The sequence below is a fragment of the Sorex araneus genome, chromosome 4, assembly GCF_027595985.1.
Source record: "Sorex araneus isolate mSorAra2 chromosome 4, mSorAra2.pri, whole genome shotgun sequence".
Lineage (NCBI taxonomy): Eukaryota > Metazoa > Chordata > Mammalia > Eulipotyphla > Soricidae > Sorex > Sorex araneus.
This window is the reverse complement of record NC_073305.1, coordinates 97488340-97514813: the sequence shown is the minus strand read 5'-3', so window position 1 is coordinate 97514813 and position 26474 is coordinate 97488340. Positions and strand designations below refer to the sequence as shown.

The 26474-nt window shown below is 34.3% G+C and overlaps 1 protein-coding gene across 4 annotated transcripts in view; it reads right to left on the bottom strand.

The window, feature by feature from the left end:
- ADGRB3 (adhesion G protein-coupled receptor B3) overlaps window positions 1–26474 on the bottom strand; it is an 823957-nt gene that overhangs the window by 346668 nt on the left and 450815 nt on the right. For all 4 annotated transcript variants that reach the window (XM_055134853.1, XM_004605882.2, XM_055134855.1 and 1 more), the window contains 3 exons: window positions 19914–20063; window positions 18970–19045; window positions 459–561 (listed from right to left, as the gene is read on the bottom strand). In XM_055134853.1, the coding sequence (XP_054990828.1) occupies window positions 459–561; window positions 18970–19045; window positions 19914–20063 (329 nt within the window). The remainder of the gene's footprint in view (window positions 1–458; window positions 562–18969; window positions 19046–19913; window positions 20064–26474) is intronic.

Here is a 26474-nt window from a genome sequence, read left to right as displayed (position 1 = left end):
GGCAGCACATCCAGCAATGCTCAGGGGTTACAACTGGCTCTGCACTAGGAATTACTAATGATGGTGGTAGGGGGACCACGTTGGGGATCAATTCCAGGTTGGCTTCATGCAAGGCAAACACCCTTTTTTTTTTATCACTCCAACCCTGAGACAAGATCTTATTAATATCCCTCAATAACTAAAGTTAGAGCATAGTAAAGAATCTGATTATTGATAAATAATGTAGCAATAGTTATCTGCAATAAATTAAAGAGAGTTCTATATTGAAAAATGTGGAGGATAATAAGATATACTCTTTCGCTATATATAGTTCACAACTTCATAAAATATTAATTCGTTGGTAATTCTGAAAAGCCTAGAAAATATGTTCTGTTCTTATTATTTTTAAAGAATGACCATTAGCCTTCATTAAAAGATAAATTAAATGACACATTTAATGTAAAGTGGATGATACTTACATTAGCCAGATGAGCTAATTCTATCTCCAGGAACGAATCAGTTGTTTTGGGTTCAGGCCTTATTGTGACCACAATGATTTTGGAGTTGACAACTGTATAATTTCTGAAACAGAATAATTAGAAGAATTATTGCTGAAGGAATTGATGACAAATACAAATTCCTATTACTCATTACATTTGGAGGTAGCATACTAAATAAAAGTCTCCTACGCAAAAACAGAAATATGAGACAAATTTAAACCAAGATACTCATGGAAAGTTAGAGTTCATTTTTATTGTAAACAAACTTCAGCTGAAATTGGAAAATTATGGATGCGAATAGACCGGGTAAATACTATCATTTTAGATGTAGAAAAAGTGAAATGCAAAATTAATGATAGATTTGATAGGCTTACAAAAGAGCATAAAATCAAACCATCAACAATGTTTAAATGAATATAATCCATTTATTTCAATGACCAAAGATCAAGTTTTGTTCTTCAAAAGACCAAAGATCAAGTAGTCATCTTGCAAAGCACATTATTGTACTTTTAAGGAATATTTCAAAAAGTCATCAATATTAATGATTGGAATGTGGCATACCAGGAAAGAAAGAGTTTAAATATGAGCAAATACTGTTGTTAATTATTGATCATCATTCATCTTAGCAATAGTGATTTAGCAGCCACTTTATTTCCTCAATATGCTCAATACAAGGAATGCATTTACCTTTTGAAATACCTTACCAGGTACAATTTACTTACAAATAAGTTTTAAATATAATCATAAGCTATCCATTACTATATAAAACTCAACTACGTATTGCAGGTAGATTTTCATATAAAGTGTATTAAATGCTAACTATCACCTCTATTTAGTGATTTGTTAATTTTAATAATTAGCTATTTAAAGACATATATGTACATATTTGAAATACACCACTTGTATTATCCTGAGTAACCAGTAAAAACTATCAATTACAATAGTAAAAATACTCAGTGGCAAAATTACTAAAATGTACCACTTGTCTTATTCTGGGTAATCAGTAATAAGTATCAACTGCAATAGTAAAAAACACTCAGTGGAAAAATTACTAAAATTATTTCCCCTTTTTTATTTTAATGTATTATTTATATATAACAAATTATAAATTTAATGTTGTCAGTTTAGTGATTTTTGTAATTATATACTAACATTCAGACACCACCAAAATCAAGAAAAGCAACAGATCTTCACTAATCACTTTCCTCAAGTTTCTCTGTAAAAGGTTCTGGCTCACTCCTGATAAAAGACAATCATACACACCTTCTCACTATCTCGGTGCTTTTATAAAAAGAATCATACAATACATTACTCTTGGCTTCTTTCATTTTACATATATTTTCAGATCCATTCATATTGTTTGTCTTTAGTAACTGAGCAGAATTGCATGGAATGGATATATAACAACTTGAAAGTCACTGTCTCTGTCATCCTGTTGCTCATCGATTTGCTCGAGCAGGCACCAGTAACATCTCCATTGTGAGACTTGTTGTTACTGTTTTGGGCATATTGAATATGCCACGGGTAACTTGTCAGGCTCTGCCATGTGGGCAAGATACTCTTGGTAGCCTGCTGGGCTCTCAGAGAGGGATGAAGGAATTGAATCTGCATGCAAGGCAAATGCCCTACCTGCTGTGCTATCACTCTTTTCCTGAATGTGTATTTTAACATATCTTGGTAAATACTTATAAGTGAAAAAATATTCTTTGTCATAAAGAAAAAAAATAGTATGCCAACCTTTTCCACTGTTAGATAAATTTAATAGTGAAGGAAGCATTAATATATTTTAAATGATTACATTTTTAACCTATCTGGTATTTAGTAATGACACATAATAAATACGTAACCACTACAACGCTAAGGGAGCTTTGCTGTGACACCCAACCAAACTGTAAATAATAAAACAATGAAATATACATTTTTTCTTTTGATTAGGGAGAAGGTAAAAAATACTGAGAGTTTAGTCTAAACAAGCTGAAGTGAGAATATAAAATTTAACTTTAAATGCTACTCTCCCTTTGAAAATTTGTTTTTCTCCTTTTGTGAGTGAAAGTAACCAGGAAATCAAATGAGAATAAATGAAGTTAACAAGTTGTAGAACAATACGGGTAGTTAACGATATTATAGATCTGACAGTAGTCTGAGGGAATGACAAGTTGCATGAATATAGCTTTGTTTTGGGTAGAAATTCCTTCTAAACCCCTCAAAATTATACGATTTTTTCAAATAATATATTTGTTTGAATTCAGTTTAATACCATATTGGTTGCCTGAGACAATTTTTTTAAATGTCACAAAATTCAACCTGCCTCTTAATTCTGATTCTATATGTAATTCTATTTCCCTTCTTACAAAAAATAATTTTAATTAACCCAAATCATAATTTTTATTAATATTAGTTTATTTTGAATTATTATTACACAGATTATGCACTATTTTATAATTAAACAAATAATTTACTGAAAACTACAGATGCCAATATTTCAAAAAGGAACTTGTAATTTTTTCATTAAGGCACTTAAGTTCTTTTCAGATGCATGAGCATATCAGAGCTTTAATCTAAGGTGATGAGGATATGGAAAGAAAAACTGCAAAGCTAAGTAGCCTTCTTAGATTATGCTTTCTGGATCAAATTTATCAACTACTCAACTGTCCTGATGGAGATTTCTAAAGAAAGGAGCTGTCTTTTGATTTTTGCTAATCATGTGTGTATATGAGTGTGCTAGCACATTTAGAATACAAGTGGGAAGAAGTGATAGTTAATACATTTATTAAAATGGATGTTCTTATGACATTCATATTAGTACCCTACCTTGTACTGCTAACATGCACTGATCTCTACCATAGTACTCATTAATGCTATAGAATGTCTTTCCCTAGGACAGGTGTAATTCATACATGGCACTCTTCATTTGCATTATACTTATCAGATTTTAGTGTTCAAGACATGTTTGAGGAGCATATGGGATGATCCCAGAGCTCTGCTGGGTATGGTCTCTGAACAAACAAAATACATTTGCATGCTTTATAAACATACTAAAGAAAAACTATCAAACTTTAGGCCAAGTTGATTTAAAATATGATGCTATGCAAACTAAAAAATATAAACTAATATACTTCATGCAATGAATTCCCTTTTAAGAAAATACATGGTATACAAGATTATCTTTAATTTATTCTATCAATTTATTCTAATTTGCATAAGTGACTAGCTGGCTCCTTATATGCCATGTCAGACACTGTTATCTACTAATGCTTCCTGACTTAGTACACATTTGTATTCACTGCTAGGAAAGCAGATCTTAAAGCCAAATAGATTTCATGACTAATGTAATAATGTTCTTTCCTGCCCTTGATATTTGTGAAGGTCAGTATAAAGAACATTCAAAAAATTATAGAGCTATTTATTCAAGGAGATCAAGTTACTCTTTACAAGTTTTACTAAGACGTAAGGTGTTTAGGATCCATAAACCATACCTTAAAGAGTATAAAATAGTGAGTGTAAAACACAGGGTTTATAAAAGAATTACTTTTGGTAGGAGGACATACAAAATGAAAGTAAAAGATAGTATGTGAAAATATAATCAGAAGAAAGTAGGTATGACCACATTTTATATAAAAATAAGTATTTAAGTATAAAAACTGTAATAAGATACAGACAAAAATTACAGAATGATTCGAGAATCTATTCCCTGGAAGGAATGACAAAGTTAAGCATATATTCATCAAAATATAAAACACAAACACTGACAAAATCAAGGCGAAAAATAGACTAAATCACAACTTGTATTGATTTAAATTTCAGAAGATGTTTCTAAGCAATACCCTACTTAAATAATATACAGATCAACCAGATAATAGATTAATGGGTAAGCAGAACACTTGAACAGTAATACATATGTATACATGTATATGCATATATATATGTTCTTTTCATACTTTTCCAGAACTAATTAAGGAGCAAATGATAACTGAAAACTATTATGACATCATGAAGATTATGAGGTCATTATTATCAGGTCATAAGGATGATATAAAAAATCAGACAAAGAAGTGATAAAAAACTGGGAATTATACGCCAACATATTTAATGAATATTGTTAGAAATGTTTCAAAGAGCATTTAATCAAAAAAACTAAATAATACATTAGATTATACACAGTAATGAAGAAGATTTTATCCTTGGGTTGAAAGAATAAAAACATATGAAACCCAATAAATAAAATACAGCATATAAAATAATGAAAATAAAAGAATAAAAACATATGAAATCCAATAAATATAATACAGCACATAAAATAATGAAAATAAAAGAATAAAAACATATGAAACCCAATAAATATAATACAGCATATAAAATAATGAAAAGCAGTTTATTCAGGAAAAATTCTGAAAATATTTGGCTTTTTTTTAAAGTATTTTAAAAAATTCTCCAAATGAAGTACATATAGCAACCATTTTAATAAATAAAGGTTAATACCTATGCTTCCTAGTTTCAAAATATTGCAAAGCATCAATAGTAATTCAAAACAGCATGGTATTTACTAAAGACATATTATAGACACATAAAACAGTGGGAAAGATCCCAGAAATAGAACATGACTTATATGGTTAAATTATTTTCAACAACAGTACCCAAAAGACACAAAGGAAAAAGAGTGCGTTCAATAAATATGTTGTGTCAATGTGATATCCATATGTAACAGAATGAAACTGCCCCTTTATACTTTGCCATATGCCAAAATTTACTCAGTGAATTAAAGAGCAAGTAAGACATAAAATTCCTGGAAAAAAATAGTCGGGAAGAGTCAAGAGATTGAATTTGGCACTAATTCCTTTGAAAGTAAACCAAAAATACTTGGCAAAAAATGGTAAAATAGACATATGATACAACATAAAACTTAAAATCTTCTTGCAGTTAAGGAAATAATCCCAATTTACCCAACTTACTTGATTAGAAAAACTACCTGTAAACTATACATGACACAGGCATAATATGGAACATGTTATTCATAACTCCTAAAATTAAACAATAAAAATCAGTATTTAAAAAAGTGCAGGAAAGCTGAAGATAGTTCAGTGATAAGAAACCCATAGTTTGCATGGGACCAAGTTTGAGCCCCAGCATCACTAACCTCTCAGCAATCCTTGAGCACTACTGGGGTAACCTTGGTGGGCCCCAGAACTTCAGGACCCGAATAGTTCACATTTGGACCCCAGACTAATCTGATCCTCCAGTTGTCCAAGTATTAGCGGAAGTCCACCCAGACACCAGCGGTCCTCCCCAAAATATGCACCTTTCTTAATAAATCATATATATGTATACAGATACATATATATATCAAGCATATAAAATACTAAATATCACTACTCAGAAGGGAAACAGAAATAAAAGCCACAACTATATGTAACCTTACTACTGTTAATGGATTAGGAGCGATAGCACAGTGGGTAGGCATTTGCCTTGCATGCAGCCCACCTGGGTTCGATTTCTCCATCCTTCTTGGAGAGCCTGGCAAGCTACCGAGCATATCCTGCCCACCCAGCAGAGCCTGACAAGCTACCAGTGGCATATTCAATATGCCAAAAACACTAACAAGAAGTCTCACGATGGAGACGTTCCTGGTGCCTACTCGAGAAAATTGATGAACAACGGTACAGCAGTGCTATAGTGCTACTACCAATAAGATGGTCTCTGTCATGAAAATCAACAGAAAATGACAAGTATTTTCAAGGCTGTATAGAAATTGAAAGCCATGTGCAATCTTGGGAAGGAAAAATGGTGCCATTGCTATGGGTAACAGTATAAAAGACTCCTCAACAAATAAAAAGAGGGAAAAGGAGACAATGCCTGTGAGGTCACTGAATAGGTAAACTGCAGACTCAGAAGGTCTGAACTAGATTAAGAAAAGGAGCTCGGCTGGACAATGAAATTGGTCTTTAAGAATCAAAGGTGGGAATAAATATATACTCAGCCTCGATATGGTGTACTAGCCTGGATGAGTGAGTCTCTATAATTGATTCTGACAAAGATCAAATTGTTGTGCACAGGGAATGTCAAGTGTCAGTTTATGGACATGGTATTTCATGATTACAGTGCTTTGAAGAAAGTGAAATTCTAAGGTAGGACCCAAATATATCCAGAACTTCAAAATACTATAGGCCAGTTGTAAGAGAATGGGTGTTGATGGAATATTTCCTGTCAATAAAATTAAAAACAGAGGCTAGAGATCATGCTATACCCTGGACACTGGGTCTTGAGTATCTTGAGAATCACAGTCATAAGGTAAACCAAGTGTTGACTAGAGAAAATTAAGGTAAAAGGCACTCTGGGGTGAGAGGGTAGAGCCCAAGAGAGAAGCACCATTGGTAATACCCTGCATCTGAATTCATGTGGTCTGAGCTTCTTCATTTCTCAGATCCCAGCCATTCTCCTTATTTGGGTGATGTTTTTATATAATGAGCTTGAGGCCTATCCCAGGTCAGGCACAGACGCCAATTCCCTTTTCTAGTAGACAACCCAAATAATTTTTATTTCTATAATTGATTATTCCCTCTTTTTTCCTTCCTGGAGTCAGAGAAAATTTTCTCCCCTTCTCCTTCTGCCACTATGCTCTCTAACTTTCACTAATATGGTTTCCACTTTTTTAGTGGAAACCATTGATTCATTTAGAGATAAGGAACAATGGTCTGTCTTCTGACGTTAACCAACTTTTGGTGGTGGATAACATTAATCACCTAGTGTATCTCTCCTTAAGGCTTGGTAGTAGAGAATGACCCAGAACCTATGACTATTGATCAGTGGCTCTATGATAGAATTCAGACAAATTGGAAAGGAGTTATTGGTACTGTAGGATTGGGACCTTCTGAATTTTTTTCAGATTTCAGAAAAAACAAAGTTGGTTATAAACAACAAAAATAAGGAGATGCAGTGGAGAACAGAGTGAAAGACAGGAGTAGCTACATTGAGTGGTCAAGTCTGGTTAGTTTTTCACTGATTAAGATCTACCTGAATGTGATCAGGTGTTACTCCTGACTCTGTACTCAGTGTTGGCTCCTGGACATGCTTATGTGGGACCATATGAAGTGTTGGGGATATGACATGAGGCTGACGAATGCCAAGTAACTGCCTGACCTGCTATACCATTTTGCTTTTCCCAATTTCAGTATCACTTTCGGCCCGTTGTTCATCGATTTGCTCGAGCAGGCAACACCAACGTCTTCATTGTGAGACTTGCTGTTAGTGTTTTTGGCATATCGAATATGCCACGGATAGTTTGCCAGGCTCCGCTGTGTGGGTGAGATACCCTCAATGGCTTGCCGGGCTCTCTGAGAGGGATGGAGGAATTGAACCCAGGTCGGCCGTGTGCAAGGCACATGCTCTACCTGCTGATATATCGTTCCAGCTGGCTGGAGTGATAGCACAGCCCCCCAATTTCAGAAAATTAAAATAATTAAAAAATAATTTGTGAATCACACTGTATCTGCTTCAAGGACAAAGACTTTGTGCTTAACTCACAGGAGCATCTTGCATATGCTTCTAACTAACCACAAGAAAGGCTAGGGGTAAGGGGATGAATTTCCAGAAATTTATCATAGTTAGGGAAAACAAACCAAAACCTCAAGCATTTGCTTTCCCGACTTTGGTCCTTCAGGATCAAATTTACATGGAATGGACAGCACAAAAGTAAATCAACATAATCCCATCAGTGTTAAATCCACAGCACAGTCTTCTAATGAATATTTAGGACTGATAGGGAAAGTCCAGATTTCCCCTGGTACTCATATCAAGGACCCCTGTGGTAGCAGGACTGGAGCCTGCAAACAGGAGGCCTCCTGCCACCACCTGATCTGATGTCTTATTTAAGTATCCCCGCTATTTTTTTTTTCATGAACTCAGGGCCATGCCTGACATTTTTGGAAAAGCATTTTTAGCTTGTGGTAAATCTAAGGCAGAGATTAGAGCTAAAGCCTGTTTTAAGACCAGAAAGTCTTTAAACAACAATCTTCTTGTTCTGATCCCACAGGTTAGCAGGATATCTTAGATTTCCTTAAAACTTTCATATACGGATTTGCCTATATGGGACCCACATTCTGGGACCCACAATATAAAATACCCTAATGATCCCCCTCTTTATATTTATCTCAGTTTTGTGGATTAGAATTGTCCTCATTAAAGTTATCTGCTGATTTTAATAGGCTCTTATTCCTAAAAATGAGGCTTTTAGGTGTTATGTCCTCAAGGTTTATACTCAATGCTTGGACAGACAATGGGAACTATCTTGGAAACCCTGGAAATTATGGTCCAGATGAGAAGCAGTGACCGTCAATTAGAGACTGCATCCCAGCACACTACATCATACTGTCATCTTCTTAGACCTATAGTCACGCTGGCTCTTTTCAAGGCTCTAGTTGTTGGCAAACCCCAAAGTGCTAAGTGACTAACTGCTTTAACAGTATGCACATGGGTTTTGCCTTCAAGTCTTCTCTCACTTTTACCTAGATACATGTCTTGAAGAAAAAGGAAAGAAGGAAGAAGTATGATGAAGATGAGAAGGAAGACAAGAAGCAGTAGTTTAGTTCTACTTCTCACAATCCCTGAAACAGAAAAGTATGTATTGAGTCCAATATCTCACATAATCTTCTGAATTGCAGTCCCAATGGGGTCAGACAAGAGGACCAAAAGTTCCTGAAGGGTAAAAAATTGGGACCATCAGGTATAGTTAATACAGAACTATAAGATGAGATAAGGCATAGTCTTGCCATATCTAGTACTTTTTCAGCTGCTGGTAGGTTTGATTCAGGATTGACAGTCCTTCTATATCATTTCACACACAGGTTTAGAATGTCTTCATTAGCACTAACACTATCTATCATCCCATTGTTCATCAATTTGCTTGAGCGGCACCAGTAATGTCTCCATTGTAAGAATCATTGGTACTGCTTTTGGCATATAGAATATGCCACGAGTAGCTTGCCAGGTTCTGCCATGAGGGTGGGATACTCTTGGTAGCTTGCTGGGCTCCCCGAGAGGGATGGAGGAATCAAACCTGGGTCAGCCGAGTGCAAGGCAAACGCCCTACCCACTGGGCTATAGCTCAAGCCCTATCTTCATTATACTTATCCAACTATCTGAGAGTTTTCCTGAGTTCAATTTGATCTGCTTAAACATTTTTCTAAAACAAACAAAAAAAGAATCATGAATCCTTATCCTGATTGATCCAAATTCACCCAAATTTACTTCTTGTTGGGAAAGAGACTTATTCCTTCCTTCCTTCCTTCCTTCCTTCCTTCCTTCCTTCCTTCCTTCCTTCCTTCCTTCCTTCCTTCCTTCCTTCCTTCCTTCCTTCCTTCCTTCCTTCCTCCTTTGTTCCTTCCTCCCTCCCTCCTTACTTCCTCCCTACTTCCCTCCCTCCCTTCTTCCTACTTCTCTCCCTCCCTTCTTCCTTCTTTCTTTCCCCTTTCTCCTTCTTTCTTTCTTTCTTTCTTTCTTTCTTTCTTTCTTTCTTTCTTTCTTTCTTTCTTTCTTTCTTTCTTTCTTTCTTTCTTTCTTTCTTTCTTTCTTTCTTTCTTTCTTTCTCTGTCTCTTTTTTTCTTTCCTTTCTCTTTATCTCCTTATCTCATTCTTTCTTTCATCTTTCTTTTTTTGACTTTAAAGAAGGGGTCCTGGATAAGAAGGAGAGGGGTCCAGTCTTTAAGACAAAGACAAGAAGGAATCATAAGGCCCAGACTATCACCCTAGTTTTCCCTCTTTATTTTCCCCAGGATTTTTGGCTCATGTCATGACAGCCACCACAGCCATTTTATAACTGGGAGAGATACAGGGATCATTCCTCCTGGGAAAACAAAAATGAGACATATGGCAGTTCTACCCACTTTCCCAACTTTTTACAGAACTGGTTCAACTGAGTCTGTAAGGTAATCAATACATTCCTATTCTGGCCTGACCTCTTGGTTTCACAGTTTACCCTGTTGCCAAGCTGTAGTGTGGAAAATATAAGGTATTACTTCTCTAGCAGCCAGGGATCCGTTGTTTTCCAGTTTTTCAACAGACATCTAATACTGGTATGATACGCATTCCAGGGGTGACGCATCCTTCAACCCACCAGAAGAGAAAATATCTATTGACCCATCAAAAAAGCATATTGGGGGTGAGACAATGAACAGGTGTCCATGAACGATGGTCAGTCTGCTTCCTGGGCAGACACTGCTTTCAGGACCTCAACCTCCCATTATGCTGTTGGCTAAGAACTTACATAACCTCATGATCAGGTAGAGCCCCCTTGACCTACCATCCTCCATGATAAAACTACAAAAGAGATACTAGTGCACCAATCATTTTAGTGAAACTTTGGCTCATTTAGGCAACCATTTGGGGATGATTTTTCTACATATGATCTAGATGTCAAAGATAGGCTACCTTGAAAAAGGTAAAGGTAAATAAAACTGTTTTCTTAGTTGAATGTCAGTGAATTAGATGGCAGAACCAAAATAGCAAATACCAACCAAGGACTTTGCTGAACACCTGGAAGGGTTGGGACAGACAGACCTTCTGTGGACTGAAGGGTAAGATGGGACAGTTAGAAAGTATTCTAAGAAGGTGGAAAACCTGCAGAAAACAGTTATGTCTATTTGCCACATAGGATGGCCTTAGAAAAGAAGATGGACTAGACTTGTCTGGGCAACATTCCACAGCCAAATTGTTCACTCCAAATCATGTGCTTAATTATAAAATATTCCCCTTTATGGTGTGTACATAACATCCTTGGAATCGATTTTGTAAACACAAAGTACCTCTTAAGGAGAAAGAGCTGAGAATTGGCAAACTTTACTCTATTTCCAGTAAGTTTGAGTTAGGACTGTGATTCTATTACCTGGGGACAGAGCAGCCTTCACATCTAATCATTCTCTTAGGAAACAGAGAGGTGCAAGGGGGATTCAGTGCACAACTGCTTACATTGCTGGAGAAGGTATTTCCTGGCAATATACTGACACAGAGCTTCCAGAGGATATGTGGAAAGACAAACTTGAGGCTTTCTTTTTCTCGTCCTTTTTTTTTTTTTTTTGAGCCACGCCTGACAAGTGCTACCTCTGCTCTGCACTCAGGTATCACTCCTGGTCATGCCAGGGAGAGATTCATAGTCAGAAACATACACCAAGATAAGTTTCTTTTGCGGGATAGGATATGTTGGGATTGAAGGTCACATCTAGCAATGCTCAGGGATCACTCTTGAAGGTTCTTAGAAGACCATATGCAGTGCATAGGATTCAAGTGGGCTGAGTCATAACCAAGGCAAAAGTTTTAACCCCTATATTATCTCCTTCTGCCAGGCAAAAATCTTAATTCCTGTATTTTCTTTCTGGCTCCCTGAAGTCAGTTTTATAATAATATAAACTATTGGCAGAATACATTTTTAACATGTTAATAAATAAATGAGTTCAAAATAAATGTAGAGGGGCTGGAGCGATAGCACAGAGGGTAGGGCATTTGCCTTGCACGCGGCCAACCCGGGTTTGATTCCAGCATCCCATATGGTCCCCTGAGTACCGCCAGGAGTAATTCCTGAGTTCAGAGCCAGGAGTAAACCCTGTGCATCGCCAGGTGTGACCCAAAAAGAAAACAAACAAACAAAATAAATGTAGAGAGAGTACTGGGGTTAATGCACTGGCATTCGAGGAAGATGACCCTAGTGTGATTCTCAGCACCACTATGGTGCCCTGAGAACCAGGAGTGATCCCTGAGCACAGAGCTAGATTGCCAGATGTTGCCCAGCCCTCCTCCCAAATAAAATTTTAAAAGAGAATTTCCATCTGATCCAGAATTATCATCGGATTTTGGGTTAATATACAAAAGAATTCAAGGGAGGATCTCAAAGAAAGATTTACATACACATTAATTACATCCCTGTCATTTTAACCAAAAGATGGATACAACTTAAATGTCATTTAACAGATAATTTGATCAATGAAATCGGTTTCACTCATAAAATGGAGTATTTTTTAAACTTAACAAAGAGAGAATTAGGTGATATGCTAAAATATGGATAAATTTTGAGGACACTGTGTCAAATAAACTATTCTGTAATCAGGTTTTTAGAGACACAAAAGCTGTGTATCTTTCCAGGAGGAAAGATAGACATTGTCTTTCAATGGGACTTGGTATTTCAGTTTTGCAAGATGAAAACCTTCGTGGAATTCTCCTAATAAGGTACATATGGTTAAAAGTATTATACTCATGCTGAAAAATGATGAGTTAGTATATATCAGAGTATGTATTTTTTTTCTGCTATGAAAATAAATAATGTAACATCACAAAAGGAACATTAGTACAGAGGAATATAAAACTGTTTAAATAAATTATAATCAATAAAGGTAAAAAACACACAATAAAAAGATCTTAAAACTTTAATGAAAATTATTTGCTTTCTGGATTTAGAAGCAAGTTACACATAGTTTCAAATCTGAGATCTTTCATAGTTGTTTGAACACTCTTCTACGTAAAAATAAAACAATAATAGATTAATTTATTCTGAAACTTTATCAAATCATTAAGCTACCTATACTTGTTATTAAAATTAAAATTGGAGAAATAGTTCAATGGGCAGAAAGCACTCAGTCTATATGTCCAGGAACCCTGGGCTTCATCCTGGTGATCACATGATCCACCTAGCACTGCCACAAAGACATCTGAGCTATGCTGGATATGGCCCCCAAGCCAAAAACAAGCATCAAAAAGTAAGAATCCCTAACATAAGCTAATTGCTATTCTAAGTACAACTAGATTTCATTAAAACTTTGAAAACAGTTCAGAATTTTAAGTTATGGTTTTCTGAGTCTTGGAATACTTGGAAGTGCATTGAAGCTATAAGCAACAGGCCAAAAGATTCACTTTCAAAATGTGTGGTCAAATAAAATGCATTTTCAGTATATGAATACATGATCTATGTATCGTTTTGCAATATTTATAGCATTAATTATTCAAATGTGTTGGTGCCTGGTATAATTTTAATTTCTAATATCTTCATTAAAAGTCATTATAAAAGGACGCAGAATATCAAAAGACTAGAATATTTTAATGCAAACTCAAAATAAAGAAGAGAAGTTTAAAATTAATGCTGTAAAATTGAAGAACATTGACCTTGAGAAAATGCCCTAGTTATTTCTTGTTTTATTTGGGGGCCACTGTGCTCAAGGTTTAATCTGGCTCTGTGATCAGGGATCTCTCCTGACAGTGCTCTTGGAACATATGCAGTTTGAGGAATGGAACCCAGGTGGCTTGTATGCAATACAAGCACCTTGCCTGCTGAACTATCTCTTTTTTTAAATTTATTTTAATTTTTAAAATTTTATTGAATCACCATGAGATTACAAGCTTGAACTATCTCTTTAGTCCATGAAAAATCCTATTTCAAGTTGATTGCCCTAAGGATGTCTTGGCATAAAACTGATTGTATAAAAGTGGTGGAATTTTCATTTTTATTTGATTTATAATATTATTTAGTTTGATTCTGTTTCCAATTTGTTTTTAATTCCTGTAATATTAGGAACTAAAATGAGCCCCATTTCCCAAATAAAAGAAAATTTAACATCATTTATCTTTATTAGGTCTTTCCACTTGACAGAAAATTCATGTGACTTTTTATTATTCAAATTTATTGGATGATTTTCAAACTATTACAGACTTATGAGAATCTTGTTGGGTTTTGCCCATCTGTATTTTTCCTGGAATTATAAAAGCGTAGTAGGATTTACATATCACTTCTATAAACTTTACAATATCTTGACAATTAATAGCTATGTTTTAATACACTCCCCCTAACATCAGCAATGCATTTTTCCTATATCTTATTAGAAAAGCTACATATTATTCATATACTCAAAAGTATTGTTGCTTTACCACAAAACTAAAATCTAAAGTAAATGAATTGAACAATGGGTTATATACAACTGTTTCTTAAATTATTTCTCTGAGTATCTAGATACACACTCTTCTCTGATAGAAAATTTCCTTTAGACTAATTCTTTAGAAATGGCACCAGTATACAAAAAGAAAAACATTTTAAAGACTTTTGATATTGTGAAATTTTCCTACTAAAAGTTTATTTTAATAAAGGAGCCTCACCAGCAATTTAAGAGCTTGCAGGAAGATGTTGGTCCCTTGAAACAAGTATGATTTGTACCTAAGTGGTCTCAACTCACTTCAAGAACGCTCTAGCCTAGTTGCCTAGACTTCATCTATAAGGCTTGAAAGTGGAGTTATTAGAATGTGGGAAGGAAGAGCGAGTGACACCAAGTTTATCTAAGTCTTCTTGGTCTTGCCTTTGCGTATTCATCTCCCAGGCATGAGCTCACTTCCTTACTTATGTGATTTTCTGGGGAAGACACATGTGCTTTCAAAACAAAATGGCTTTTGAATAGTATAATGGGATCAATATTATTGTCAAGCATCAAAAAGTGTCAGAATTCTCATCTTGACAAAGAGAAGAATTGATTTGAATCCGAACTCATTCACAATTGGGCATACAATCTTGAGAAAGTCAGTTAAGTAACAGAGTCATTTATCATCTGTAAGATGAGAGCATGAAATGATGCTAGCCTTTAAAGGGCCTTGCTGTACTAATAATCTATGGCAGTAAACTTTTCAATAGTAAGAAATTATTCTGGAAAATAACATTGGGAAGTTGAAAACAGCAAACATTTAGTTTGGACTTGAAAAGAGTCATTACCTATAATTGAAAAGACAATTAGAATCTATTTAATTGTAAAAGAGAGGACAATCAAATAGCAAAACTGAAAAATTCACCTTGAAAAACTGTTGAATCCCTATTAGGAAAAGAGAAGAAAATATCTAAATATAGTAGTCAATATGAAAAGTTATTTCTGTCTTAGTATAAAAAAAGTTCTAAATTATAACCATTTATAACATTACTTCCCATTTCTCTTGCTCAGTCTCCTCAAGGGAAATTATGAAAACTATTTTGTATGATGTAATATCAAAATAGAAAATTTCTGGAAATTTAAGAGGGAGCATGATATTATTCTGTGCGTGGGTAGTTTGGCTCCGAAAATTTCAATAATAATTAAAATGACACTGAAGAAAACTATTTAATGAAAAAAGATGGTGTAAGGCAAAACATATAAAGTAAATGCCTTTCATCATGTAATATGATGTTTCCTTTACTGGAAGCAAGAGATATAGAACAGTAGATAAAGAAATATAAAACAGCCTTGCATGTGGCTGTCCGGGTTCAACCCTAGCACGCCCTGAGCACTGCCAGGACTGATGCATGAACATAGAAATAGGATTAAGCCCTGAGCACATCTGGGTGTGACCCCCCCTAAAAAAAAACCCCGCACAAAAATATCTTTCTTTTTCTTAGTATATTTAACTAGCACATCTGTACAGTAAAACAAAAAATATGTTTTTATTATTGTCACTAAAATATTTGATAGCATACACCTAAGTTTAATGTATCTTGCTTTCTAAAAACCAGCTCATATAGCTTAGTTTATCAAATAAGAAACTTAAATATCTCAGAAAATATTTAGATCTTTGTTATTTCTTAAGCACCTTCCCGACAGGCTTGACTGTAGCTGATATTTAAAAGAACTTATATAGTTAGCAGGATTGCTGCTTATAATACATTTTTATTAAATGAGCATAAAGGAATGCATTACCCTTATTTTAATTTAATCTATAATTTTGATCTATAATTTTTACTCAACTGAATTTTGGTGAATGATCTTATTGAAAGGGAAAAAATGTCTGAGAAAATGTAGTACTTATACCATTTTAGTATGAATAAAAGAAAATAAGAAGTGAGAGCACTTCACCTTTCAAATAATGATAAAATTTAAACATTTTCTGTTGGAGAATATTTTGTCATTATATCTAAACAATCCGAATATTAATATTGCTGTTATACTAATTTACAAAATTACTTTATACAAAGTATGAATAAGTATATATATATATATATATATTCACGATTCTTTTTTTTTTAGTGAGTCACAGTGAGGGTACAGTTACAGATTTACACCTTTTCGTACTTGTTTTTCCCTCATGCAATGTTCGAGAGCCCATCCCTCCACCAGTGTCCATTCTCCACCACCAATGAACCCAGTATCCCTCCCATCCCCAATCCCATCCCCCAACCCTACCCCGCCTCTGTGGCAGGGCATTCCAATTTGTTCTCTCTCACTCTCCTTTTTGGGTGTTTTATATTCACAATTCTTATATTAACATTATTAAGGACTTCAAGCTAAAGAGTTTGTCAGAAACTCTTACTGCAGTAAACATTGGAATTTTGAAGCTGTAGAGAACTTTTGAGTGCAATCTTCACATATTCAAAATTTTAAAAATGATTTATTCAAGGAGTAATCTAAATCACTTTGTGTTAAAGGTAGTTTTAGTGGAGCCATCGTTCTGTTCAATTGCCAGCTTTAGCCATTAAATCACATCATTAATATATCCACTAACCTACTCATAAGCTGTAAGTGGCAGCTGACTCTACTACCATAATTTTACAAACAGGATATTGAGGAAATGTTGGAGCATTCTGGTAAAGGGTGTGTTTTTAGAATGTTGTATGTATGAAACCCTATCATTAACAACATAGCTAATCACAGAGCTTCAAAAAATATTTAAAAATTTTTAAAAATAATTTTCCTTCTGTGAAAACTTATATCCCCAATTAATTTACAGTTTTCTTCCTTGAATATATAAATTTGTGAAAGTTAGAAAAGTCTGACTTCATTTGGGTAGGTAAGTGAGCTCTATCACACCCATTAAGAATTAATGAAATGCAACTCATTTTGCACATTTAAGAGAGGAACTAATTCATTATCTAACACATTTTATTTTAATTGTTTTATTTGCATACTATAACTCTCAGTAACAAATATGACATATTCTGCACATAAAGTTACCTCTATTTTAAAGTTGACCTCAAGTCAGAGGAATGCTGACTGTTTAGATCATTGCTCTTTAACCATTTTAATTTGTGGGCAGCAGCTGTCATTATAGTTATGGACAAGGTGATAGACAAGTGGTTTCAACCTTTTCACACCTGCAAACTGGTATCAGTTTATGGAGCGGTGGTTAACAACTGTAGGTCTATATAGATCATAAAACTCTTCTTAGGTAAAAAATTTCTGAAATGCTGGTTTTACATCAATATACTCTTGGTGCAAAAGTGTCTAACTTGACTATTAGGAACTTCAGCTTTAGCAGATTCTCCACAGATAAAGATCAAACAGCAAGGTGATGGCAGTGCACCTATAAATATGTTTTATTTTTAAATATGTAATTATATACATTAATGTGATTTAATAATCAGCAGAAAAACAGACTGACATATTCTGGAAAAAAATAGAGTTACATATTCTGAAAAACCAAGTACAAACATATTCAAATTCAGAAAGCCATTAAGGAAAGAAGAAAGCTGAACTTTACAGGGTTCTCTCCAAGGGTGAAGGAAAACTTGCATTGCATTGAGAGGGACACTTGATGATTCATCACCCACATTAATACTGTACAATACAAGAAAGATATTTTTCCCGAAGAACCATGACCAACAACAGAGTCACTGTTGCCACAAAAACTCTTAGTTGCTTCTTTGAGAGGCCTTTTTCTGGTGGAATGAACTCTAATTGTTTTTATTTATTAGGCAATTTGTAATGTCCCTAGTATAACAACAATCATCATTGAGTCTCTTTTCTCGAAAAACTTAAAGCTTTGTTCATGACGACCTAAAGAACTTACTGTAAATGTGACCATATTAAAGTCTAACAAAACTGTCTCAGTACTCCAAAATGCAGTAGGGTGGAGGAAATAAGCCATTAGTACCCAAAGAGCTGTAAATGAAGTTTTCTTTGAGGTCTGAAAAAAATAACTAGTTAAGACAGTAGAGCAAGTAAATTAATGTTGGAAGATTAGTTGTTCGTAATTGTGTCTTTTAATGTCTAGGAAGAAAGAAATCAATGGTTTCCCCTCCCCAAGAATAGTCCTTTAATGGAACAACACCATTTTTCTTAATGTAATTGTAACTGAATATTTATTTAGAAGCAAATTGAGATCTTGAGCAAATGAAGAACAAAACCATGTATGTATCCCCAATTATCATGACACTCCTTTAATTTCATGTAATGCTGATGAACAGAACTATTAAATATAAATAGAGAAGACAAATTAATTTTAAGACAACCCATTCCATTATAAAATCTTGAGGCTTTTTTAAAAGTCTTAAGGCAAGTCATGCTTAGTTACAAAAGAATTGCAGGCTATAATCAAAGACCAAAATTGTCTTTTCTAGTTGTTTTGAAATGCATAATATGCTAATAAGCTGTTCGTTAAATTGGTATTTTCTATTTCATTTAAGAGAAAGCCTTTTGTATAACTAAACTGTTTGACAATTTTTATAGAATGAGCTATAATCACATTTTTGGAATAATTTACAAAGATTACAACAGTTTATTACTTTGCAGCTTACCTCAAAGTGGGCAAAATTAGATCTAAGTTTTTGTACAGGACTGCTCCCAGAACAAATACTGATGATTCATCTGATACTAAGAAGAATAAAATTGAAAAAATATATATATTAGTTTTTGTACCGGACTGCTTTAAGAATAAATACTGATGATTCATCCCATTCTAAGAAGAACAAATTTTTTTAAGAACTCGTGAAAGAGTAAAAAAAGTGCTATCTCATAAAACTTTGATTTGTTAAGTATAGGGGGTATTCCAACACATGCCAATGCAAAGTCAGGGTAAAATAATCTTCAAAATCAGGCATGGGGCAAATGAACTCAAATACCAAACAGCAGATGTGGTTTTGGTAATTTGTGTCTTTCATAAATCTGAGATAAAATACTGCTTTAGCTGCAGTTAAGGAGTCCAAAATCTAATAATATGGTTAAAGAGAGTTAATTATTTATTTTTGTGCTGTTTTAATGGTAAAAACTCCAAGATAAGAATACAGTGTCACTATTAAAATATTAATTTAAAAGATTAATAAAATATTCTTGAATTTTTCCTAATATTTATTCTATATGAAAAAATAATATCTTCACAAAAGCAAATATGAGCAGAAATAATACAATTGATTGTCTAGAATAAAAAATGCAATGCATTTTAACATTTAGTTAAATTATCACGTAACACATTTTTACTAGGATATATGGTCAATATTGAAACTTAACTGTGTCAAATTCGGGTCTATAATTTTTACTTTTTTTCATTTTTATAGATTCTTTTGCCATTAAATTTGTACTTAAATGAGAAAATTAAACATTCTCTATAGCTGTGAAATTAGCTTAGAATTGCAGTTGCAGTACATCTTTTAAAACTGCTTAACATATGGAGACTTACACAAATCATTTTAATGAACTTAACAGAAAGATTTTGTTCAAAGCTCAAAATATTTAACATCTTTACCTTTTGATGACACAGGAGTGAAAATGCTTTTTGGAATGACTACCCTATCTTCTGAGTTTCTTGCCCAGTCAACCATTCCCTTTCGTCCTTTCATTGGAAAGTTGATGTCTGTTAGAACAGAGGCTGCAGGAAGCTTCTGAATGCTAGCCACTAATAAAAAAGATATAATAATGTCAACTAAAATATTTCAGAGTAATGAGAACTGATTAATGAAACCTTGCAATATACTTAAAAACATTTAAATCAGAACTTTTAAATTATACAAAACAAAATTTTATATAATATTGTTTTATTATAATATAATTATAACATAATATTTTTATTAATGAAACCTTGCAATATACTTAAAAACATTTAAATCAGAACTATTTTTAATTATACAAAACAAAATTTTGAATCAGGACTATATTTAACAGAGGTATAAAACACTTTTGTTATTGATTATTCATTAAGATAAAGATTATTTTGCTTATTTATCTATAAATTGGTTGCTTTTAAAGACAGTTGTACAAAAGCAGCTAACTGTGGGATAGATCTTTTTTAGAACTGACAGGTACTGACATACATGTTGTAACAATTTGTTGCTATTCTAATTCTTCACATTGTATTTTTTAAGTTATTTCATTGGAACATTTGATTCTTTGAAATTTATATTTAAATGGGAATTTTTCTTTAGAACAAATTTTCTGAACAAGTTACACATTAACAGTGTCAGAGCAAGGTTTTAATAGATAAGCTAGGATACAATAAAAATATGATAAATAAAGCCACATTATCCTAGAAATGAACTGTTAGAATCCAAATGCTAAAATATCCTAAAGTCTACAATCCATGATCAAATATAATATGTTGAAATAGCAAACAAATTGATTAATAAAAACTTTCAAACATAATCTCACAATAAACATAATACACATATTTAATGTAAAATTATGTCATTTTTAGTAGTATTTTGAAAAATAATGAGAAATATTGGGTAAAGAAATCAATGACATGTTTGGGAATGTCTGAAGATATTTTTATTGAAATAAACACTGTAAGGTATGTATGGTGATAAATGCTGATACATTCATTGGTTAGATACATTTTAATTAAAAATTAATTCATATAACTTTTGAGTAGATACATAATTGTTCTACATTAAAGTTTTCAATGTCCCTTGGAGGAATTAAATGAAAAAATGATGGAGATATTCTAAAAGTTACCACAATAGGAAAGCTGAAGAAAAAAACATTGAGCTTCTCATATAAGAATTTCATTTAAGGAAACTCATCATTGAAATCAAACGAGGACGAACATTAAGAATTTAACAATATTAGTTGTATAAATGTATTACTGTACCACTGGCTTATTTCAAAATTAAATTGGATAAGTATTATTATACTTTATTAAAGCTCTTTCCGGCAATTATGCACATCAATTATCAACAGAGGATAGAATTTCTGTAACTCAATGAGACTGGAAAAAGGTGCTGAGTAACACACCTGTGGATGAATAACGTTTTTTTGAAATGGTTATATTTCAGTTTTTTAATATTTCTAGAAATATACTCTTGTCCATAAATTGCCTGGCTTAGGAGTCTAAAATGGGTATAAATTCTCCACTGAATATAGATAGATAGCATGTTGGCAATCTATTCCTTCTCATGAATCTTGTAAGCTTTATTCAATATGCAAAAGTAGGCTCATCCACTTTCAAATTCATGATTTGAAGTTCAACTGCTTTTGGTTTAGAGGAAATTTATTTCACCTCTCTGCTCTAAATAATGATGAAAATAAATGAAAGTTTTAATGCCTGTCACACAACTGGTTTCTGTTGCAAGGGAAAACATAAATAAGATATAAATATGGGACCCAGAGGTATTCTAATTCTTATTTTTATATACTTTAATAAAAATAACATAATCCTACAAATAAGCTAGAATAATAACAATGTTAGAAACATATACTATCCCACCTGTACATATAAATTTATCCTCAATAAATGCTAGTTTAATACCATATTCTAGAAGATGGAAAATTATATATAAACATGTATTTTCAATTTGAAATGTGCTTTGTTATTCAGTAAGACATACACTGTTTGTTATATTATGATTATATAGTAGATCAAAATATTTATCTATTTGAAATTAAAGAAGTGTAAAAATTAATTAGAATCACCAATTGTACTAAAAATTCTTTAAAATCCATACTTCAAGTAAAAGAAATATGTAAGAAAAAAATCCTTCAAATTTTAGTAGAAATGTAATACTGTAGAGGGTTATTGACCACACCCAGTGGTGTTCATGCTTTACTCCTGACGTTTTGCTCAGAGATCATTCCTGGCAGGGTTCAGGGGACTATGTGCGGTACCAGAAATTCAAATGGCATCAGCTCTGTACAATGTGAGCACTTTAACTTCTGTACTACTTCTCCAGCTACAGAAATATTGCTTAGATTATTATTTGGTCTGGGGGATATATCTGGAAGTGCTCAAGGGTTACTCCAGTCTCTATACTCAGGGATCACTTTTAGCATGCTTCAGAAACCATATGCATGTCAGGGATGGAACCCGGTCAGCCACAGCAATGCAATCATACCTGCTGTCCTATCATTCCAACCCAGATATATTTTTAAACTAAGGTTATTTATATATATAAATAAATAACCTTAGTTATTTATATATATTCTTTCCTTATCAATGACCTCCAGCAGTGGAATTGAGAGGGTAACACTAGTGTATGTGAAGCACCAGGAATGCCCACACATTTTCCCTGAGTACTAAGTCGCAAAGACATCATCCAGGTTCTTTCTAGGATCCCTAACAACACAGCTGTTAATTGCCTTGGTCCATTTTGAGAGCATCATAGTCGAAACTCGGAGACTATTCTATGCAGACAAATGCTTAAAGCCCACCAAGCCATCTTGCAGACCCCAGGACACTTTCAAAAATATAAATATGTCTGGACTTTAAAGCCAGTTTTTAAAATATGAGTATGCAAAATTGTAGAGTCAGGGGATGAAGCTCAGTAATCGAACACTTGCTTTACAGACTATGCGAGTTTAAATTCTGGTGCCTTCAAAACAAACAAAATTATATATCTATACCCTAAATCAACTGAGGAATATTTCTAAGCTGCCATTGTGATACTTCATAACCCTATAGTGATTTGAAAGAAAGACTATTTCCACAAAGCACAAAAATTAACTTGAAGGTAACTTTCATTTCCTAATTTTTTCAGTCCTTGCACTGGACACTTGGATCAACACTACACTAGATTCCTTCCCTTCTTCACTGATCTTAGCCCTAGTAGTCCTATAGTGAAAAGTTGAAGTAGTTACAATATTTGGAAACTGAGAAATTCATTATGCTAAGTGAATGTAAAATAGGAAAAACTGAAAATGAATAACTTTCTGAATAATGGCACTTATTATTAGAGAAATACAAATAAAAATGAAATGAGAAGTCACCTCACAGTAGTGAAAATGATCAATATTAAAATGGCTAGAGAATTGGCGTATATCATAGAGTTAAGTTGCTTTCTTTGCACCAGACAATCCCAGTTTGATCCCCAGGACTGCATATTTTCCTTTAAACACCATCAGAAGTGTGTGCCTCCCACCCCACCCCACCCCCAATAAGAAAGGGCCAGAAATAAGAATGGAGTTAGTGAGGTTGCAGTGAAAAAGCAACACATTTATTGCTGTTGGGAGAATTGCCTTGTTTAGCTTTTACGAGAAATAGTCCAGAGACGTCTGAAAACAATTGAAATTAGATGTAACATATGACCCAACCATTCCACTCCTTGGTAACAATTCAAAAAACACACAAAAAAGCATAATTTAAAAATATATCTGCACGGTGTCAGGTCAAGGTTTAGACCTTGACCTGACACCATGCACAAAAGTCAGATCAAAATGGATTAAAGACCTCAACATTAGACCACAAACCATAAGGTACATTGAAGACAAGGTCGGCGAAACCCTCCACGATATTGAAGATAAGGGTATCTTCAAAGGTGACACGGAACTAAGCAATCTAGTAAAAACAGAGATCAACAAATGGGACTACATTAAACTAAAAAGCTTCTGCACCGCAAGAGATACAGTGACCAGAATACAAAGACTATCCACAGAATGGGAAAGGATATTTACACAATACCCATCAGATAAGGGGTTGATATCAATGGTATATAAAGCACTGGTTGAGCTCTACAAGAAGAAAACATCCAACCCCATCAAAAAATGGGGCAAAGAAATGAACAGAAACTTTACCAAGGAAGAAATACGAATGGCCAAAAGGCACATGAAAAAGTGTTCTACATCACTAATCATCAGAGAGATGCAGATCAAAACAACCATGAGATACCACCTCACACCACAGAGACTAGCACACATCCAAAAGAACAAAAGCAACCGCTGTTGGAGAGGATGTGGGGAGAAAGGGACCCTTCTTCACTGCTGGTGGGAATGTCGACTGGTTCAGCCCTTCTGGAAAACAATTTGGACGACTCTCAAAAAATTAGATATTGAATTCCCATTTGACCCAGCAATACCACTGCTGGGAATATATCCCAGAGAGGCAAAAAAGTACAATCGAAACAACATCTGCACATGTATGTTCATCGCAGCACTGTTTACAATAGCCAGAATCTGGAAAAAACCCGAATGCCCCAAAACGGATGACTGGTTGAGGAAACTTTGGTACATCTATACAATGGAATACTATGCAGCTGTTAGAAAAAAGGAGGTCAAGAATTTTGTAGTTAAGTGGATGGGCATGAAAAGTTTCATGCTGAGTGAAATGAGTCAGATAGAGAGAGACAGACATAGAAAGATTGCACTCATCTATGGTATATAGAATAACAGAGTGGGAGACTAACACCCAAGAACTGTAGAAATAAGTACCAGGAGGTTGACTCCATGGCTTCGAGGCTGGCCTCACGTTCCGGGGAAAGGTCAACTCAGAGAAGCGATCACCAACTACATTGTAGTCGAAGGCCATGTGGGGGAAGAGAGTTGCGGGCTGAATGAGGGCTAGAGACTGAGCACAGCGGCCACTCAACACCTTTATTGCAAACCACAACAGCTAATTAGAGAGAGAAAACAGAAGGGAATGCCTTGCCACAGTGGCAGGGTGGGGTGGGGGGGAGATGGGATTGGGGAGGGTGGGAGGGACACTGGGTTTACGGGTGGTGGAAAATGGGCACTGGTGAAGGGATGGGTTCCCGAACTTTGTATGAGGGAAATATAAGCACAAAAGTGTATAAATCTGTAACTGTACCCTCACGGTGATTCTCTAATTAAAAATAAATAAATTTAAAAAAAAAATATATCTGCACATCTGTTCCACTGCAATGCTATTTACAATAGACAAGATCTGGGAACTACTCAAATATGCAACAACGGATAGGTTTGCATATAAGGAAATTGTGGTATATATGCACAATAGAATACTATTCAGCCATGCAAAATGATGTAATCTTATCTTTTCTTACAATATTGATCAAACTAGAGTCTTATGATAAATGAAATAAACTAGAGAGGGAAGGGCAAATGCTGAATTAAAAGGAAGAAAGAAAGAGAGACAGAAAGGAAGAAAGAAAGACAGAAAGGAAGAAAGAGAGAAGGAAGAAAGAAAGAAAGAAAGAAAGAAAGAAAGAAAGAAAGAAAGAAAGAAAGAAAGAAAGAAAGAAAGAAAGAAAGAAAGAAAGAAAGAAAGAAAGAAAGAGAAAAGTGAAGGAAGGAAGGAAGGAAGGAAGGAAGGAAGGAAGGAAGGAAGGAAGGAAGGAAGGAAGGAAGGAAGGAAGGAAGGAAGAAAGGAAGGAAGGAAGGAAGGAAGGAAGGAAGGAAGGAAGGAAGGAAGGAAGGAAGGAAAGAAGGAAGGGAGGAAGGAAGGGAGGAAGGGAGAACGGAAAATGTATAATGTCAACAAACACTTGGACTCTGAAAACAGAACAAAAATTACTAAATATTGGGTAAAAGATAGTGGGTAGACTTGAAATGGACTAGAAATGACAGAAACATAGTGATGGGACCAGAATAATAGTAGAGGAGTAAGGCACTGGCCTTCCACACAGTCAACCCCACTTGGGTCAATTCCTGACAATGCAAATGGTCTCTGGAGTACCACCAGGAATGATACCTGAGAAAAGAGCCAGGAATAATACCTGAGCATTGTAATATTTACAAAAATACAAACAAAAAGACAGTTATGGAGGGTACTTGCCACTTTGGCGATGGTGGAAGTAATAGAAACCACAAGTACATAAATATTAGCATGATGATACCCTTTTTATTTTAGTAATAATAAAATATGAAAATATGAAAACCAAATAAAAATGAGTGCCTTAAACTGGTGTTTTTGAATCAGGGGCCATATGGCCTCTCTGTGAATTCCCACAATATTCCATGGGGGCCACAGGTGAATCACATAAATGGGCAATCATCGTATGAGGCAAGGAGTTCAGGAGGCACAGGAAGGAAATAAGGTTAAAGGGAACCACAGTCAGATAAAAAAAAGCAAACAAACACTTCCTTAAACTATGTTAAAAGCAATACATGATCAGGTTGGCAAAAG